Genomic DNA, 18,815 nt, shown 5'->3' with positions numbered 1-18,815 from the left:
AAAGCCTGAATATTAAGTTAAAGACATGGGCTGCTGCTGCTGGAGCTGCTGAAAAGCAAATAAGCCCTGGCACAAAATGGGCATCTAGCAGGGAAGGAAAAGCTCAGAAGGGAAAGAAAGAACAGTACCATGTGTGAACTCACTGTGGGTAACAGCTGCATGGGGAAAATACTGCAATCCTGTGTCCATCCCCTCTGTCAGAGTAAGAAAGATGAGGAGGAATTGAGTTACTGGAAGAACAGATGAGGTTGACACTATCAGCAATACTATGGGCATTAAGTCTATGGGCATTAAGTCTTGGGACCTTATTCATGGATTGGCTCAACTCATGGAGAAAGTGTCATCTCTAAACTACAGATCTTACCTCTGTGTGTGTGAGACAAGATGTCCTATATTGGAGTGATTTAACTTGTCAAGCATATTTAGGTAGCAGCATTACACTGGTACTATTGATAATGAGATGAAGTCAAGTCTCAAAGCTTTAAGATCACTCCTATTCATCAGCAGTAATTGCTCTAGTTACTCAAAATGCTGCTGGGTAAAAGCAACCCACCCCAAAAGGCTGCATTTAGCATCAGAAGGGCTGGCTCAGCCCTCCTTGTGGGTAACTCACTAGTGTGAGCAGCCAGCGAGCCCATTCGTTTCTGTTAATGGATGTCTTACTGATTCACTGTGGCTGACTTTGGGGTGAGCCATTTACTTTCCTGGCACCTTGAATTCATCACCTTGCTTCTTAATGCAATCCCATTGTTGCTCTGAAGCTGACAGAAGGCAGCAGCAGCAGGTTTTTTTTTCCACTGTCTAATCAATTGATGATTTTTTTGCACTTCTGAGTGTCATTCTTCTAAATTAACGGTAATTAAGCACATAGGAAGAACACTCAATACAGTGGGGTTTTATACAAATGTTTTATCACATTTCATTTACCTCTTTCTGCAGTAATTGCTGGCAGCAATGACAAGGACCTGGTTTGCAAAGCAGTGACATGGGAGGTGGAGAAAGTCTCAGAAACATGACACACCTTCGACTGCCCTGCCTTGGTGTGGCAGAACTGCAGCTGCATTAAATCCCTCTGGCTTAAATCCTCAGCTGCAGGCACCAGGGGCTGCTGAGAGTGGATGGAAAGCCTCATGGCATACAGACTGATGGTATTTCCCTACACATGTATGTTTTAGTCCCACTTGGTGCTTGAGGAGCCTCTCATGTTAATTGCAGGTAGCTAACTGCCTTCTCTTGACTGCCTGAACAAATTGTCTGCATTAAACTTTTCCTGCCAGTTTGGCAGCAACTTTGCTCTCATGTTAAAAAGAGCTCTTGGCTAAGCCAGCAATCTCTTACCACGATGGAGTTGTCCTGCCCCCCTGAGCAAGGAGAGGCTGCCTAACAGGAATGATGAAGAGCCCCTCTGCAGTGCTCAGGGTTACCACCTCCCAAGTTATTTTAAGTCCAAGTTATTTTAAGAGCCTGGCAGAGCCTTGCCAATGCATTTCTCGGATGCATTTTATCAAACCTCTCCTTAAGCTGCTGCTTTATTTTTAGTCTGTGCAGATGGCAGGCTTAAGAGGATGGGTGAAGAATGTGCCTGCATCCAATTCATTTTATATAAAGCCTTGAAGCTGGGGAGTGTTTTGCTAGGCTTTTATGTGCACTGGGCCATTACCAACTTGTTAACATTGACTAGATTTTCAATAGTGAGAAACAGCCTGGTTTTTGACTTTTAACCAAGGAAGGAGAGCAGGAAGGCAGGGGAAAGCAGAAAAATGAAGCACGGGGAACTTCCTCCAAAGAGGTGGTTTGGCTTAGGTAAAATGCAGTAAAAATCTCATACTGCACGTCCTCAGCTGATTTTTCTGAACCTGGAAAGTCAACTGTGCCAATCATTTCAGCATATTCTAGTTTTTATGCCCCTTTTCTATCAAGTAAATGCTAGCTGCCAAGGAGATTTATCAGAAGCACCTACTTTTAGATGAGTGCTTTTGCAAATGTAGACTTAAAAAGCCTCCTGTCATTATTCTGAGAGACTTCAGCCTGTAATAAGAGCTTTCCAAGTGCATCCCACAGAGGTTTAATACCCAGCCAGCGAGTCCATTCCTTGTGGTATAAAGCTCAAGAGCCTCTACCATTTCATGTAGTTAAGACTCACCTTGCTGCAGGCTTTCTCCATGGTCCAGGAACACGGGAACCTTCAGGATTCAGGCTGCAGTGACATAGGCACATCATCACACGCTGGTCCATAGCTATTGACAGGATGCTAAATGACTTGGTGTTTAATTGGGTTAAATGTGAAGAGGCTTCCTCACATTCTCCTCACGTTGAGCACGCTGCTTCTACTGTGATTTACAGGTGCTGCTCTAAAGCTCGTTGGCAAAGGGGAAATTGATGTATTAGAAAGAGGAAAAGAGCAAAAATCGATCTCAGCTGTGCAACCCAAAGTATAGAGAGCACTGCCTTGGATGGCTTCCAGAAAGGGAATTTGAATTGATCAAAATAGCCTGCCTTGACATATTTATTTCAGAATCTGGGAAGCTCAGACAGAAAAGGGCTGATGCATCTTCTGCTGCCTGGGAAGTGACCTTGCACACAGCAAGGGAACCACGGTGGTCTAGCACAGCTTGCCACAAAAGCAGAGTTTAATGGCCCCTTTGGGCTCAGACACAATTAATTTAGCAATTGCTGGTATTTAAGTAGCCAAAACCACCTCATTCTTTCAGCTGTTGCCATTATACCCACCATGAAGGCAGAAGTGAGGGCTCTGCCCACAGGGAACAAGAGCTGATGGTTACCTCTTGCATTCAGGCTGCTTGGTGGCATAGTAGCCATCTATCTAGATGCTTAACTAAGGAGACACAGTGGCTCTTCAGAGTGAAAAATACCAGCTTGTTAGCCTTCAGGTGAGGCCCATCTGCTCCTTAAGGGCTCTTAAAGGCAGAAGATCAGACGGCTGTGCAGCTGACAGCCTTCCCCTCCTCTTGCTGCAGGTGAAGCAGGTTGACCAAATCACAGTGGAAGAGCCTCAGGGTGGCTTTGGGTGGCCTCGTTCTCCTTCAAGCTGTGCTTGCAGCTCAGCTCAGAGCACAGGGATGGCCATCCCTGTTTTGGCTGACCATAAACTTCCAGCAGAATTCCTACCATAAAAAACCCCCGAAGATTCTCTTCAGGCCAGTGTCAAATGCCAGATTTGGTTATTCTAGATGTTTTAAGCAGTGCAGCACACAGCAAAGATGTCAGACACACCAACAATCAATTAATAAATTCCTTTTTTAGCTTTTATCTTGACAGCAAGCTCCACTGAAAGAGAAGGAATCCTAACTGAGGAATAAACATCAGGCTGATGCCAAGCCAGGAGCTGGAGCATCGTTTAGAGTCTTATTAAGAATATTAAAGAAGTGGATTTTCTTTTAAAAGGTTTGTAAGGCCTATGCTTACACCAGCTGTAGGGAAATCACACCATTCACTTGCTTGCCCATTTTGGCAATGAGGCCAAAGAGGCTAAGTGGTATTACCTTTGCTCAGGCTAGTTGTGAAAATGTCAGGTAAAAAGCTTTATGGTTTTTATTAACAGCAATTTCCCTCCCTGTTTTGAGCCTAGTAAAGCTGTCATTGAAGAATTGTTAGAACTTCATCTGGGTAAAGTTACAGTTTACTTCAGTATTGTGCTCACAGGATGACACAAGCCTAAAAGGATTCTGTGGTGGTTTTATAGCCCCGTGGAGTAATTGATTAGTGTTCAAGTTCAGCATGAATTACTGCATGAACAAATTACTCTGCAGCTGCTGGCTTACCCAGTGGCACCAGGTAAGGCTTGTGCCATCCTCCATGCAGACACTGCTCTGTGTTTCACAGCTGGGGCAATGCTTCCTTACCTCGTGAGAGTACAGCAGTAGTATTTGCCCCAGTCACAGAACATTTCCTCGTGTTAACAGCCTACAGATGGTCCAGCTTGGAAAACAACATAGCTCTTGGACTGAGCATAACACTCCCCTTGGGTGGGACAGCATTAAGGTAGAACCTACATTGCATCCAAAGCAATTTGTTTGCTTTAGAACAAACTTGTCATGTAGAGGCTGAACACAGAGGTGCTGCCTGGTCCCATGTGCCTGATGATGGGACATGTTTTTGCCAGTGATGGTGTGCACAAGGCCGCCTGCCCTTTGGTGCCTTCTCCCTTTCCCCAGCATGAGATCATCTTGTGCCCTGGGTAACAGCCAGGTAGCTCTGGCCCTCCTGGAACTGCCCATGTGGCTGGGCACTGAAGGCACAACATTTACTAACTTGCTTGACCTGCTTCCTCCTTCAAACAGTTGGGCTTCTCCAGACACTCAGTTGTATCTGCTCACGTGGGGCATCGTCACGTTGAAGATGCTCCTGGTAAGTGCAGATGCTGTTACAGCTCTTTTGGTGGCTGCTTTAAACTGCCTTTCTTCTGCCAGTTGTCCCCTCAGCCTTCACCCTGGGATCTGAAGAAAGCTCCAGTTGATGAAGAGTCCTCTCTGCACCCCTCCACGTGCCAGTTTCCTCTTGCAGTATCTAGAGGTTCTGATTCACAACTCCTGCTTTTGGTACACGAACGGAGAATGATGGTGAGAGGGGTTTTACACTTGAGCTTTGTTTGCACAGCATGTGCCACAATGAGTCACTGCAACCCCTTCTGTGAGCCAGCCATGCCTCTAAGTGTCCTTCCTGGGCCAACATGAGACCACAATGGATGATTTAGACCAACAGTGCTGGCAGTTTGCATGGAACTAATACAAAATCCCTGTGGAGAACGGTAGCAGCTAGAGGTGTCCCTGTTTTAGGATGAGTAGACCTTTGCTGGGTAGTATCAATATGAGAGACAAGTCAGGCAAGCCAGTTGTACTGGTTAGATTTCTCATAAGCACTTTTGGTGCATGTTGTGGTTGATATCTCTGTTTACTAGAGAATAGTTTGGATCATATTTAGATCTAGTGATCTATGACAAGTAGCTGCTGTGAAGTTAAAGGGATGCTGTGTTATTTTAAGGAAGGGCCACAGCCCAGCATTTAATGTAAAAGATCTTAATTAATGTCTTGGTGTTTCTGGAATCAAGCCTCCAGCTGTAAGTTTTTGCTTTTCTTTGAGAGCAAAGTGTATGGCAAACTGAACTCCAGGTAGATCAGCAGAAGTACAAAGACAGTCTTAAAAATCACATTAGGTGTTGACTTGGATCTTGGGCAGGAATGGACATCATTTGCCAAAGCAAATGAAAGAAAGGGAGGTAGGTGCTAACTGCCAGGGCTGGAGCCAAGAAGCAGCTCTCTGTTTCATCCTCTCAAACAGCCATTACCAGAGTGCTCTCATTTCATAGCAGAAACCAAGAAGTGCCAAGTTACCCTGTTTTACTAAAACAAAGGTAAGCACTCTCCCATGCAAGACCAGCTGATGTTCCCTTGCCTGCCATCCTGACACAGCAGTTCTGTCTCGTGAGGTTCCTCAGGCCTCTTGGTCATCTTAAGCCTTAAGTTCACCCACCTGCTAATTTTCTTCAGCAATATGTGTTCATTTAACCCACATGCTACCAGATAATTATGTGCTCATTTCCATTTTTATACTACTTAATATTATGCTCCTAGTCAAATGTGTTCATCTGTGTGAGAACATTGGCCTACACACGTCCCAGCCTAATAAGCATCGGTAGCTTTATGCTTGAGATCAATTTTTATGCCCAGGCACAGAGTGCTATTACCATTTCTGGTAAGATACAATCTACTGCATATATCAGCTTATCCTGAACTCATCTATTTATGCCAGCTAGGAAAAAACTCCTAATTAATGAAGCCTCTTAGAGCTCGAGCTCCCTTGTGTTTGCACAACAGTGCAAGAAACCTCAGGGTGGTCAGCCAAGCACTGATAAAAATAAAGGCAATCAAAATCTTCCTTAATGTGGCAATATAAGAACTCAAATACAGTCTGGTAGTATTCCAAGTTTATAATAACATTTCTCTACTAAATACTGGGTGTTACTTCCATCACAATCTGGGTGGAAAGCTCTCCAGTGAGCTCCTACACGAGTCTCCTGCCTTTCAAATTGCATTGCTGCTAATTTGCCCTTGGGATCACCTTTTTCCTCCCATAAACACAGGACTTCTCCTCAGTCTATGAATCTTCAGCACCTGGGTTCCTGAACTCCCACAGTATTCCTGGTAGGAGACTACACCACAGCCCCACTCTTCTCTTAGTTCTTCCAATCTGAATTTATTCATCGCCAATTGGTAAAATGTTCTTGAAGCACCGACGTTCTTCACAGTTAAAATCCCTCTCCTGGCTGTTCACCCACTCATGTGAGTGGGAAAAGCAAACATCTCATTTCAGCCTTCTATTTGCTTGGTTAAATAGACCGAGTCATTTAAAAAACCTGCTGCAAGCCCCCACTCTCAGCATCTCGCTGGCAGCTCTTTCCCACACCTATCCCCAGCGTGCCCGCTGCAGACGAGCTCCTGCAAACAACCCCTCAGCCCACTCCTATTAATAGGTCCTCACTTGAAAATGCCTTGCCTTTTTCTTGGCTAGGTATTGTGCACATCTCTACCAAGACAAAGTTTTCTCTCCCTTTCTGTCACCTCCAACGGATGGATTCACGGTGCAGTTTCCCACTTGGTGTGTTTTGTACAGGGAGATGTTCCCTCTTTCCATCACTTCATCTTTCAAGCATGTACTCTGCTGTATTGATCTTCCTTGAGAACAAACCACCCTCATCATCACACAAAGAGGCCTAGTATTAGTGACTTTTCCTTCAAGGGTTGGAGATTGCCTGGCATTAACAAGGTGGTATGAGAACACCCAGCTGAAGACGTGGAGAAACAATAGACTAAAAGGCAAAGTGTGTAAATGATCTGCTTTGAATACACATGGCATGTGAAGAGTTTTTCTCTGTAAGAGAACTTGTTTTCTAAAAATCACCAAGTATCTTCTGGAAGCCACCCACCCTTGTTTCAGGTCCCCTCTGTAATGCAGAAAAGTAGCATTAATAGGCATTTCAAATCACCTCAGGTGAAAGGTAGAGCATGTTGTCTGCCACTGGGTCACTGTAAAGCCTTACAGGTGAATCAAACAGACCCATACAATGCTGCAGATGTTAAAACCAGCATCCACTGCTTTGTAAAGAAAGAGACAGGAAGAGCAAGTGGAGGAGAGGGGATAGAGCATGGCTTGAAGGAAAACATCAGACTCTAATCACAATAGTGTTTTAAGCACAATTGGACACAGCACTCAGATTTGTGTATGTCCTGATATAAAAGAAGCTAGTTGTGTTCTTTTTGTCAACACTGAGTGTGGACTGGTCAGTGAGATTCTGTCTCAGACACCTGTTCTCCTCTGCTGAGAGGCTTGGAACCTTGACTTCACTGCTGCACATCTTCAAAGGTCTGGTACCAACTTCGAATGAGACCACGGACGAACCAACAAGGTCAGAACAAAATGACGAACGACGCGGTCACAGTAGATCCTCACTAAGTATTTCCCAGAGGCAGGTTAGAATCATAGAATGGTAGGGGTTGGAAGGGACCTTTAGAGATCATCTAAAGGTTGGATAGGGAGTGCCATGCTAGGTACTTCCCAAACTCCATTATGGGCAACCAAGGGCCCGTTCAGGGCCTCAGCACTGTCCTGCAGCAACGTTTCCCCTCAGGATCTGTTTTGAAGAAGAACATCCTCAAGGAAAATGGATCAAAGGTTTCAGAAGGCCATGCAGCAGAGAGGTTCTCTCCTCTCCCCCCAGACCTCAGTTTCAGCTATTCCAAAGCTTCTTTTGAGAAGTTACAAGGAATTGCTTTTAAGGAGACTAGAACAAATGCAAAGACATTGGTGGAAAAGAACCCATTAAAACATGAATTACTTGTTGAGATGTCTGTATATTGTATTCTCTTCAGATTTCCAAAGCAAAAAGGTACACTGCAACATTTATTCCAATACATTTTGAAGCACATGCAACATCAGTGTCCTATTTGTACATTAATTTCTGATGCTGTTCAAGAAGCTTTACATCAAAAGCATACAAGAACTCACACACACGTGCATGGATTCCTCCTAGCTTTAGTCCCAAGGAAAAAACACTTCAGAAACCAAACTTCAGTTCTGCAAGTATATCTGGGGAATAACCCACCACTGACTAACTCCTGACCTAAAAAACTTGCACTCTTTTGCAGTTTGGATCTGAAATATCTGCTGCTCATCAGATTGCAATGGTTGCCATTGCTCAAGATTAACAGCACTCACTGGAGACATAAACTGGATTCTTGTTAAAATAAAAGCAAAGCATGCTGGATGCAGATGAAGGATCAGATGGAGATGCTGACACTCACAACAGAAAACTGGTAAAAACAAGCACCACACATATAAAGTAGAAAACCACATGACAATACAAAGGTCTCTCATTTGTTGTGTGATTTGTGTCATTATCCAGTCAGCCTCTTGGATTTGTTTGCTGACTTAAATATTTTCAGGCTGACTTACAGTAATAAAAACAATTTGCTAAAATGACTTCTTGTAGAAAGCATGACAACAGTTGCAAAACAAACAGCTATTTGAAAAGATCCCCTATTGCTCTGAGAGTCCATCTCTCAAACCCCACTAGATGTCAGCGCTGGAGAACTGGTTGGCTTCAGACTGAAAAGCATTAAGTCCACATGGTTTAGTAGTTCCCTTGTCTGTGAACTACAGCAGACATCAACTACACCAACAACCGAGTACTTGTGGTTGTCAACTGAACCCAAAATAACAGTCTCTCTTCATTTATTTCCCCCTCCTCCCATTTACTTGATATGAATGGAGGACTTCAAATGCAGTTCCAAAACGCTGAAAAGACTTCCAAATACGAAGTGAATCACTTCAGGGTTTGGGGTTTTTTCTTTTCCTAACCATTTTTCCTAATGCAGTGACTTGGCCTCCTCACATCATACAGCAGCACTAAAGCTCTTCGTGTCAGCTACTGTAACATCTTGAAGATAAAGCCATTTCTGTTAAATACAGTGTAGTTGATCCAGGTTGAAAACAATTATAAGGCACGTACATTTGTTTTTATAAATCACATATTCTGAAGTCCTGTTACAATCAGGCTGTTCTGTGATGGCCCAGTATAGCTACTGGTTTGGGTGCTTTTGTGAAAAAAAGGAATGAAAGACCATGAAATACAGGGAAATGCAGCCAACCAAGAAGGAAACAAAGACCACAACACATTGATCCAACCTACACCACAACAGCGATGATCAGAGCTTCCAAACCCTTTGATTGACAATTGCAAAGGACACCCTGGAAACACCTGACTTTAAACACACAGGTGATTAGGGCTGGATTGTCACAATACCTGAAATTAACAAAAAAGGGGGCTGGTTTCTCTCCTTTTGCACTTTTTGGAACAAAACAAAGCTGATGGGTGATTGTTGTTGGGTAACTACAAAACTGATGAACTAGAACGACATCTGAGAAGAATAGTTAAGGAACATATGAAACCAAATGGCAACAGTTCTAGGCATTTATTCCAATATTTAGAAAGTAAAAAATATTCTTCATTCCATCACCATTTCAAGATAGAAAAAAACCAAATGTTTAGATTAAGCCAAAAGAAGATGTGATTTCATCTTGTTTTCCTTGTATTATTTTTTCTGGTTTAAGCCTTGTTTATTCACAGTACAAATACACCCTCTGGTACATTTCTTTAGTCACAAGATGCACAAAGTCTGAGAAGGAGCACTGTTTGCTTTGCTCCTCCGTAAAGCTGCTTTGCCCTACAAAAACTCCATCCAACCCCCAACCCCCCCCTTCTTCCAATTTTTGGTGCCTTGATAAACTGCAGAATAGATCCAGAGTCGAGTGCCTTATAGCAGTGGCAGTACTCAGTTCAGAGTGTGCATTCCCACACAAACACTCAGCCAAGGAAAAACACCACCCAAATCTGATGACTATTTGAAATCCACCTTAAGGCAAAGAGAGAGAGAGATGGCACTTTCTACCCCTTGCTGACAATTTTCACTTTAACGAGACTTTAATTCAGGATGTGACCTCCCATTTAGCATAAAGAAGGCTTGAACCAAACAGAAGAAACCAGAAGGAAACGTTTTTTCCCAACAATAAAAAAGCATTTCCTTTGCTTAATTCTATCTACATCCTGTTAAAAGCATTTGATGAGTTTTCAATAACATAGAGATTGCAATTTTTTGGGGGGGAGGGAGGGGATGGGCACTTTGTTTCTTCTTGAATAAGACTTCAGACAGTGTTCTCTTGCTTGCAATCAGAACCACAACCTTAGTGCAATATGATATTTATTTCTTACAGTAATTTTGGTTGCCATACAAGAGTATTAAGGATTGGGGAAAAGTGCAAGTTACAGGAGCTTGATTAATTTTTTTTTTTTTCTCTTTTTAATCAGTTGAAATAAGAGGAATTAAAGCACAAAAATTACAGCAACATAGATAACGTGAACACAAGTTGTTTTACACAAACCATAGCGAGGAAACAGAGTCATATCTAAAAAAAGAAAAGAAAAGGCAAAACTAAATGGAATGGGGAAAAAGAAACTCATCCATATTTGTGGCTCATACACATAATCATCGCCAGATCAACTGGGTAATGCTCTTTAAGAACTGAGAGGAAGGAAAGGAAAAGAAAAGAATCACTATTTTTATTAACTTAGGTACCACAAATAATTAACTTCTGTGATATGTAAATTCTGTAAATCAACAGTCACATCTAGTCAGTTGTATAATATATGAATCCAACTCAAAATGTTCTCAGACACCTGGGGAAAGGAGTCTGTGCAAGTTATACACAATTTACATCTTGTAAGGTTTTGGTATTGTATACACAAATATTACAGAAACTAGGCATGTAAATGCAATTTATTTAAATTACAGTATATAAACAAAAGTTGATCCTAAAACCCAGAATATCATTAACCTAGTTCATAGATCTCTAACAACTTGGTTTGCACTATCATAGTAGCATGAAATAAATGGGTCTTCTCTCCTCCCTCCCCCCTCCCAACCCCCACCCCACCCAACATTTCCAGACCGATGAAAATACTCGGAGGCAACGTCGTATCTGTTACTATTGCTTTCTGGAGCAAAAATCCTCCCGCAGAGCTAGAGACCAATTCGTCTTGGCAGAGGTTTGCATGTTATTGGTGAAAGTAGGTTCCCCCCCTCAGGTCTCCTTACCTTTACAAAAAAGAAACGTTACAAAAGAAACTGTCTGGTGTTAGCTCTTTCATGTGTTACAACCTCTTCTCTAATTGTATCGCACCTAAGCTTTCAGTACCTGAAAAGACACACGAGCAAGAAACCCCACCTGTGTAAGAAAGGGATTACAAGCAACTGGTAATTCACCGTGTGTATCAGCACTCGGTCAATGGAAATTCAACGAGCAGCTCAAAAGTCAACTTCTTTTCTCCTCTTTTCCTACCGTTATCTTCTACCGTATTTTCCTGGCACGTGTTACAGAGGTAATATCAACCGTACCCAAAGAAACCCAAAGAAAGAAAGAAAGAAAAGAGCATGGCATTAGTGGTTTATTTACTGAATTCTGTCAGATCACCAAATGGAAGACAACGATGGCTAAATTACCGGTGGTTTTTTTCCCACACTTCTTAAAAGTATCTGATGGCCTCGAGTTGCCTGTAGCGACTATCTGAAGGAAACTGCCGGTTTTTCTACACCACCTATGGAAAAACTCAGTACTCTTGGAAGTAAAATGCCTTAGCACTTGAATTGCTTTTTATTACAAGGTTGCTTGGAACTTTCAAATACAAATAGAGCGTAGCAACAGGTGTTAAGTCAAAAGATCTGTCGTTCTGTAAAGGGGGCAGGAGGCTAAAGAAAGCTGCTTGTTTGGTTTGGAACGAGTATCCAATGCCTTGGTAACTATAACCACTTTTGAAGAAAGAATTCCTCCTCCTTTGTAGAAGTTCTAGCAAAGATAGAAAATATAACACAGCTCTGCTGGTTCAGATGCATCCAAATGAGGTTGGTTTTTTTTGTTTTAAAAAGGTCAAGACTTTTAGAATTATTCCACAGAAATAGTAATAAACCACAAAAGTTGATTTTTTTTTTGTCTTTTTTTTGTCTGTTTTTGTTTTTTTTTTTTAACTTTCTAGCACTGAAGTGGCACAAAGGCTGCCCAGTAGACCAGCCACTTATTTTCTTAAAATATTGTGCTTATAAACTATCTGTACAACTATTTAAACTTGCAGTAAAGAAAGATATTTAAAATGCTAAACTTTATGTACTCAGACTAGGGCTGTTGCAGACCTAATTAGACACTTGTTTGTGAGCAAAAAAATAATCACAATAAAAAAATTAGAGATAGGCTGGACCATATCAAGGACCATATCAAGGAAAGAAAGTTCAGGTACCTTGCAAAATGGAAGAGAACCTGAAAGTATGGTAGGTAGGCAGTCTAGCCATCCACACACAAGTTACCCACCTTGAACATCTTGAGTATTATGTTAATAAAGACCTACAAAACTCACAGATATTAAGAGGTGTTAATTACAAAGGGAGTTCAAACATGCAGAGAGAGACTTGTTAACTTGGTTTGTTTTTTTTTTCTTTGGAAAAAAAGCCAAAAGCAAAAGCAAAGGTCAGATTAACCAAATCTGTGTGTTTCTCCCCTGCTGACTGAAGGCTCTCGAGCTCTGTCACCCACCCCAGCCCATGTTCTAACAGGGTGCACGTCCCTCTCCTGCCACCTCACAAAGAAATTGCTGGAGGCTGATGGGCAGCATCCGGCTCTCCCTGAAGTGCTCAGTCTGCTGTCCTTACCAAGAAGCCAAGACCTATTAAGAGCAAGAAAAATGAGAAACAGGACAGGTACCCAGCTCTGCTGGCCCTTGGGACACATGCATTCTGAGCCCCCCTGTACCTCTTTCCATCGTGGCGTTACCTTTTACCTCCTTTTTTGTTTTAAAAAACAAGCTGAAACATTTCCACTTCTGCTAACAGGCTGCAATCCCTCTCTGTCACTTAAAATCCTGGCAACCTTCCCACTGACTTCAAAGGGAACATTCATCTATCTTGTACTTCTTTCTCGGCCTGATGTTCTTACTTACTACTCACTGGATTAAACAGCATCTCTCAGCATCTGGAATATCTGAGTACCTGACCGTGAAGCCCAAAAGATGCATCTGTACTTAACTCCAATTTTTTACTGGCTTGTAGAGTTCATATTGCAACTTAGCAGTAGTTTAGCTGGTTGAAAACTGGGAGGGGGGGTGTCTCGTGTTCAAACTAGCTTCATTTTGTTGTACCTCTAAGTGTGCATTCCTCCTCGGTTTTAATGCAACGTCTACATCATCTTACAGGTCAAGTCAATGGAGCATGGATTGAACTTGTTCTGCCACCTTGGAAGAGTGCTAAGTGTAACTGCAGAAATAAAGAAATACCAGGTAAAACAGAGCAAGGTTACCCTTGAACAAATTCCAGCAGAACAACCAGCTTCACTGCCAACAAGTTAGAGCACTAAGCTAGTAAAAAAACCCCTCAGTAATATGAACTCCTGCTCCCGTCTTAATATCGTGCCTCTGCTACTAATAAAAAGGGGGTTGAATGGTAAGGAAGCAACTTGTCCTCTTAAAAAAGAACCAAGGGTTGGGGAAGGAAGCCTGCTCGAGACTCAATGTCAAGAAGAGAATACAATGCTTTTCAATAACAACAAAAAAATGAAATGCTTGCCATTTAAAATGGAAAGGAAAGTGGCACCTAAATGACTCCAGCAGAAGGGCATCTCCGAGAGATGGCATTTTGGAAGTTAACAATTTTCTCTCTCTCTCTCTCTCTCTCGTTCTCTCTCGTATCTCCCCACAACAACTCTGAAATAAAATGGCCCCACTCTTGCAACATATTTAGGTTTATGTTTGGGCATGTAGCATACAGTCTGCATTACCTGAGTACCAGGAATTCAACTGTTTTCCCCCTCCCCCGCCCCCAATTTTGCTGGCACTCGCAGACAGACAAGGCATTTGGGGTATTTCAGTACCAGCCCATCTCTAGTTATCAACAGAAGTTTGTGAGGCAAAATAGCTATTCTTATCTGTCCAGCAGCTGTTTCAAAGCTCTTTCTATGTTCATTCTGTGCCCAACTCTAGTCACTCCAAGGTCTATCAGATCTTCCTTTTGTAGATTTGGTAAATGAGTGCCATCTATTTCATTGTCCATAAATGTTTCTTTATGTTCACCTAAGTTTAGACTTTCCAACCAATCTGCCACATCTGGTTTAGTCCACAGGTGGACAGGCTTTGTTGTAAAAGGCTTATTTGAGATTGGCTGTTGTAATATTGAGGGAGAAGGAGACCTGCTGCGCCCTGTGGTCAAGCCAAATAAGTCCCCAGAAGGGGGCTGGCTGGGAAGGCTAAATACATCGGACAGAGTTGGAGAAGGAGATGAAGCCGAAGCAGAAGCAGTCAGAGGAGCAGGCATGATGTCTTTATTAATCTCTGTTGGTGAAACCACAGGGCTTGGAGCATGTCTTGCTCCTGAGGTCCTACTGTCATAGTCTGGGGACCTGCTCTGCAGTGTGATGGGCTGGCTGGTTCCAGGTCGGACAGTAAAAGTGATTGTTGTACTTCGTGTACCTGAGACAGTACTCATGACTTCTGTGCTCCTGAAAGTGCAAACAGACATGGAAAGTTAGAGATATCAGCCACCAGCTAAGAGCTCGTGCAGATCAGCACGTGGTAAACAACAGTTTTGGTGTGCTTGAATGCATTTTCAATTCATTAATGAGCAATATCAGGTTAAAAGTGCTGAGATGTCACCGTTAAATCTTTCCCATTAAACAATCATCAATGGTAAGCCATAACTAAAAAGAAAAGCTTTGCTTACGAGCAGTTCAGAAAAAAACCCCACCTTGCAAAGCACATTCCTCCTTTTTAAGGCTAAACCAAATTCACTCACAGTTAAATGAGAAACACCGAGTGGAATAAGCACACGAGCACTTTGTGCTCCCCGTGAAATGCAATCAGGAGCTGATCTTCCCTTCGTTGTGTGGAGGGGTGGGATCCTTCAGGGTTAACCTACCACAGTTTTACACACTGTTAAATGACACAGCTAACGGTGGTAGCTATGGAAAGCATTGCAAGCATTGGGTTTGGGATCTTTGGGCTCATACTCGGTGAATGTCACTGTACACTTGTATTTTAGGGCATGTTTGTATTCCCACTTCTTCACAAAACGTGCTCCACAAGCTCATATTTCCCTTTCTGTTCAGCTGGCTTTCTCATGCTTTAAAAAGCAATGGTACTTCTAAGGTTCATAAAAGGACTCCTGTGCCCATCTCCTTCTACACAGCAATCGTGCTTGGGTAGTATTGCTACAAAACCTGAGGAGACAAAATTCTTGTTACTGTGCCTGCCCAGAGGTGATGGAGTTGTTCTCAAGTCACTGGCACCTATCTCCTGCCTAAAGGAAATTTCAGGTTACAAACTAAGCAGGCATGAAGCTTGCCAAGGGGCTAGGCTCTAGAGCTTAGGCTGACAGGGTGGGAGGAGGAGCAGACGAGTCTGCGTTTGTCTAGTGGCTCCAGAACAAATTTAGAAGCAGAAGACGCAGGTTCAGGTCTGTTCTTATCATAAAGTGCTTAATCCCACAGCCCTTACCTCTCAGGAGGAAACTCTGCCAGTCAGTGTGCGTGCTTCAGGGTCTTCCAGTGAACCCTTGGGCGCCTTAAGCTCCAGAGTTTTTCACTTCTAAAATACCCTGCTAACTAGGAGAACCTTCAGACGGCTCATTTCAGGCCCTTCCAGACTAAAGGACAAGAAGTGACCCTTGAAGTGATGCCACAGACTCCAGAGGATGATCTAGAGGATGCTGTAGTTAGAGCTGTTACCCAGACCCTGACTGAAGACCTCTGTATCTGACTGCCAGCCTGTCCCTGGGCCTGACCTGTCATGCCTGGGCAGAATAGAGATGACCTGGGTGCAAATGTCAGGTACAAATGCTTTCATGAATACTTCAGATTCACCACTGAGCAGAAAAGATCTCATGGGGCCAAAGAAGGATGGTGGTTCTGGAGCACCTGTAGCCAAAGTGCTGCTAAGGAAGAAACTGCAGTCTCTTCTTAAGGCATTGCTGAATCGTCATTCCTGTCAACTGTCACTAAATGAAGCACCAAAAATGATCCCCACAGCAGGGGTCACAGCCCACATCTGTTCTCTCTGAGGTATCTCCATCCCCAGTAGATCTGCTTTTGAAAAGAGAGGCCCTCTCGTGCTCCTGTGCCCCAGGAAATCATCATGGCTTTGCTCCAGCCTGCAAGGACTGTGGCTGCTGGGAGGAGAAGGGTTATCCTGTCTCACTGGGCCTGCTCCCCAGCGCAATGCAACTTTGTACAGCTGCAGGAGGGGAGTGACTTGTCTTTGGTCACCCACATCCTGAATATGGTTACAATTTGAAATCAAAAGATGGTGGCACCATCACTTCCTCATCACCCACCCTAACCCACTCCCCCTGGGAAATACTCATCCATTACCAAAGGAAGGAATGGAGGCAGCTGAGGCATTGACAATGGGCTATTAATCCCTTTCTCTGAGCCTTACTGCAGTCCTGGTACTGCTGAGCTGGAGACCTTCTTTGGTGTTTCCTCAGTTTGCTGCTGGCTGCCTTGAGCCCCGTCAGCTACACACCCCCCACATCACATCTGGGGCTTTTGGCACCATAGTTAACAAACCCAGACATCAGGTAACCTCCAGCACTGCTCCACTGAGACTCAGAGCACGTTCCAATCACAGTCAGTTTCGTTCATATAAAGCTCCAATACTGTATTATTAGAAGAGCACAAAGAAGTTTGTGGAGAAAGGACCTGTTATGAGCAATCCCACTGATTTCCCACAAATTGTTCCACCTATTTCAATAGGCACAGGAGGATCTCTTTGAGAGGTGAAAGATTGGTACTTCACTAAAAACACAGTGGGAACAATACTTCTAGCACTTATGTCTGTGTAATTTAACAAAGAAAGAAAACACTTGGCAAGGTCTTGAGTGTTCCCAGTGATTTTTTTTTGGAGGTTAATGGCTCTCATTGTCTTCCAGGACTGGAGCTTGAGCATTCTTACAAATATGGTCTATGGCTAGAAACTATTCCATTCTGCTAACCAAGGGATGCAAGTTAAAGTTTTTTCTACTTACTTGAACTTAATATTCAGAGTTTCCCACACTAAGGCATGATATAACTTTAAATCAATAAAAAACCTGCTTTGGGAAAGGCTGGGGTACTGCTGTCCTGCTGATTGTGAGAAGAGCTGGATGGATTTTGTGTAAATGTGGAAATCTCTCCATATCTCTTTACCTGCGATACCCTTCTACTTAACTTTCCTGCCTTGCAAATACTAGAAATCCAGGTTTTGTGTTCACTCCCATTGTGGCAATATCAAATGGATGATGCAAATCTCTCTTCTAGATGCTGAAAGATCATTTTCTGTTACTCATCTGACAACTCCAGGCTCAGTGTCCACCTCCTGCTTTGTAACTCACTTTTGCTGCTGCTTCTCTGCATCGTTCCTTTCATAGGCTCCCTGTCCATCCTTGCTCAGAAATTCTGTCTCCCTGTTCCTGTAGGGAAAGTATATAAGCCACTACAACAAAGTAGTAGTAGCAGCGATGCTGGGGGAGCAAAGCAGTCCAGGCAAAGTTGTACTTTGCCTTCTGTCAGCCTGGGTCAAAGGAATGGCTTCACATGGCTACAAGCATTATTATGAGACATGTGGGTAGCTTGTTTTTCTTCAAGACATAGGCTCAGGATTCCTGGCTGTTAAAATACATCCCTGGAACAAAGGTAAGGTTTCTTTCTTATCTGAGCTGATTAATGAGGTTTCAATACCAGCTCTACTTTATAGCCACAGCAGTAATCAAGCTATTAGAAATATTAACCCTCCCATCAGAAAGCTCAGAGCACTTTCTTAACAGACTTCATGCCACAGCAACAGACCTTCTTCAAGAAAGTTGTTATTTCTACTACACACTTGGGAACACCAGTTCTGTGAGTCAGCACGTGTCCCCCACTGCTGGAACAGTCCTGTTCAGGATATGTTTTATAACCACAGCATCTCGAGGTCACTGCTGCCTCCAAAATGCTTTGGCAACCTGCAAGGTTGAGTTTTGTGCTCAGTTCCCAGCTGTTGGGCTTCAGTCAGCTCTGCTCTCAGTTCCATGGCCCTCATGGTACAGACATAGCCCTTATGCTTTCTTTTATGCATGCTGAAGCCCACAGTTGCATTTCCAGGCTTTCACTTTGAAGACTTTAAATTCCAAGGTTCAACTTTTCCCTTCTTTCACCTGCCACATAAGCTCCAGCATGTTCTAGAGACTGCTAGTACTGTAGCTGAGATCCAAGGAAAAAAGCCACGTATTTGTGTAACTCCTGTGCATCCTGAATCACAATTTATGACATCTCCAATACAATCTGTGATGCAGACACAGCCTTGAAGCCATCAGCTGTCTTGCATTTTATAGTTGATTGGGCTGCTGGTCAATAAGGAGCAAGCCCATTCCAGCTGGAGTCTTTGCTGTGCTGTGGGTTTTCCAGATTTTCAATGAGAGCAATTTCTTATGCCTTTATTTGATCATCTGCTATACTAAACATATTAAACCTGCCTAAACCCAAATTTCATTTGAGAAAGGTGAAAAGTCTGATAGTTATTTTAAACCAAATTTACTTTGTTAGAATCAGCATATGGTAGTGATTTCTAAACATTTGCTGCTGTGAGGCTGCACTGATTGCAATGACCATCATGTTGCCCCCTATTAAAATCATGTGACGCAATTCCTGTGTCACAGTGATGGCACAAAAGCCATTAACACAGCTTGCAGGCAAGA

At 43.1% G+C, this 18,815-nt stretch overlaps 1 protein-coding gene across 2 annotated transcripts in view; it reads right to left on the bottom strand.

The window, feature by feature from the left end:
* Window positions 1-11,067: 11,067 nt before the first annotated feature.
* Window positions 11,068-18,815, bottom strand: part of SHANK2 (SH3 and multiple ankyrin repeat domains 2) — a 332,306-nt gene continuing 324,558 nt past the window's right edge. Inside the window, exon 24 of one of the 2 annotated variants that reach the window (XM_061999345.1) lies at window positions 11,068-11,168. In XM_061999345.1, coding sequence (XP_061855329.1) covers window positions 11,165-11,168 — 4 coding nt within the window. In that variant the 3' untranslated portion in view covers window positions 11,068-11,164. Of the gene's footprint in view, window positions 11,169-13,961; window positions 14,608-18,815 lie in introns of those variants that run through there. The other variant, XM_061999344.1, reaches the window with a different exon arrangement.

Source organism: Colius striatus, chromosome 7, assembly GCF_028858725.1.
Source record: "Colius striatus isolate bColStr4 chromosome 7, bColStr4.1.hap1, whole genome shotgun sequence".
Lineage (NCBI taxonomy): Eukaryota > Metazoa > Chordata > Aves > Coliiformes > Coliidae > Colius > Colius striatus.
Note: the sequence above shows the minus strand (reverse complement) of the source record. Positions and strands in the feature narration are given on the sequence as shown.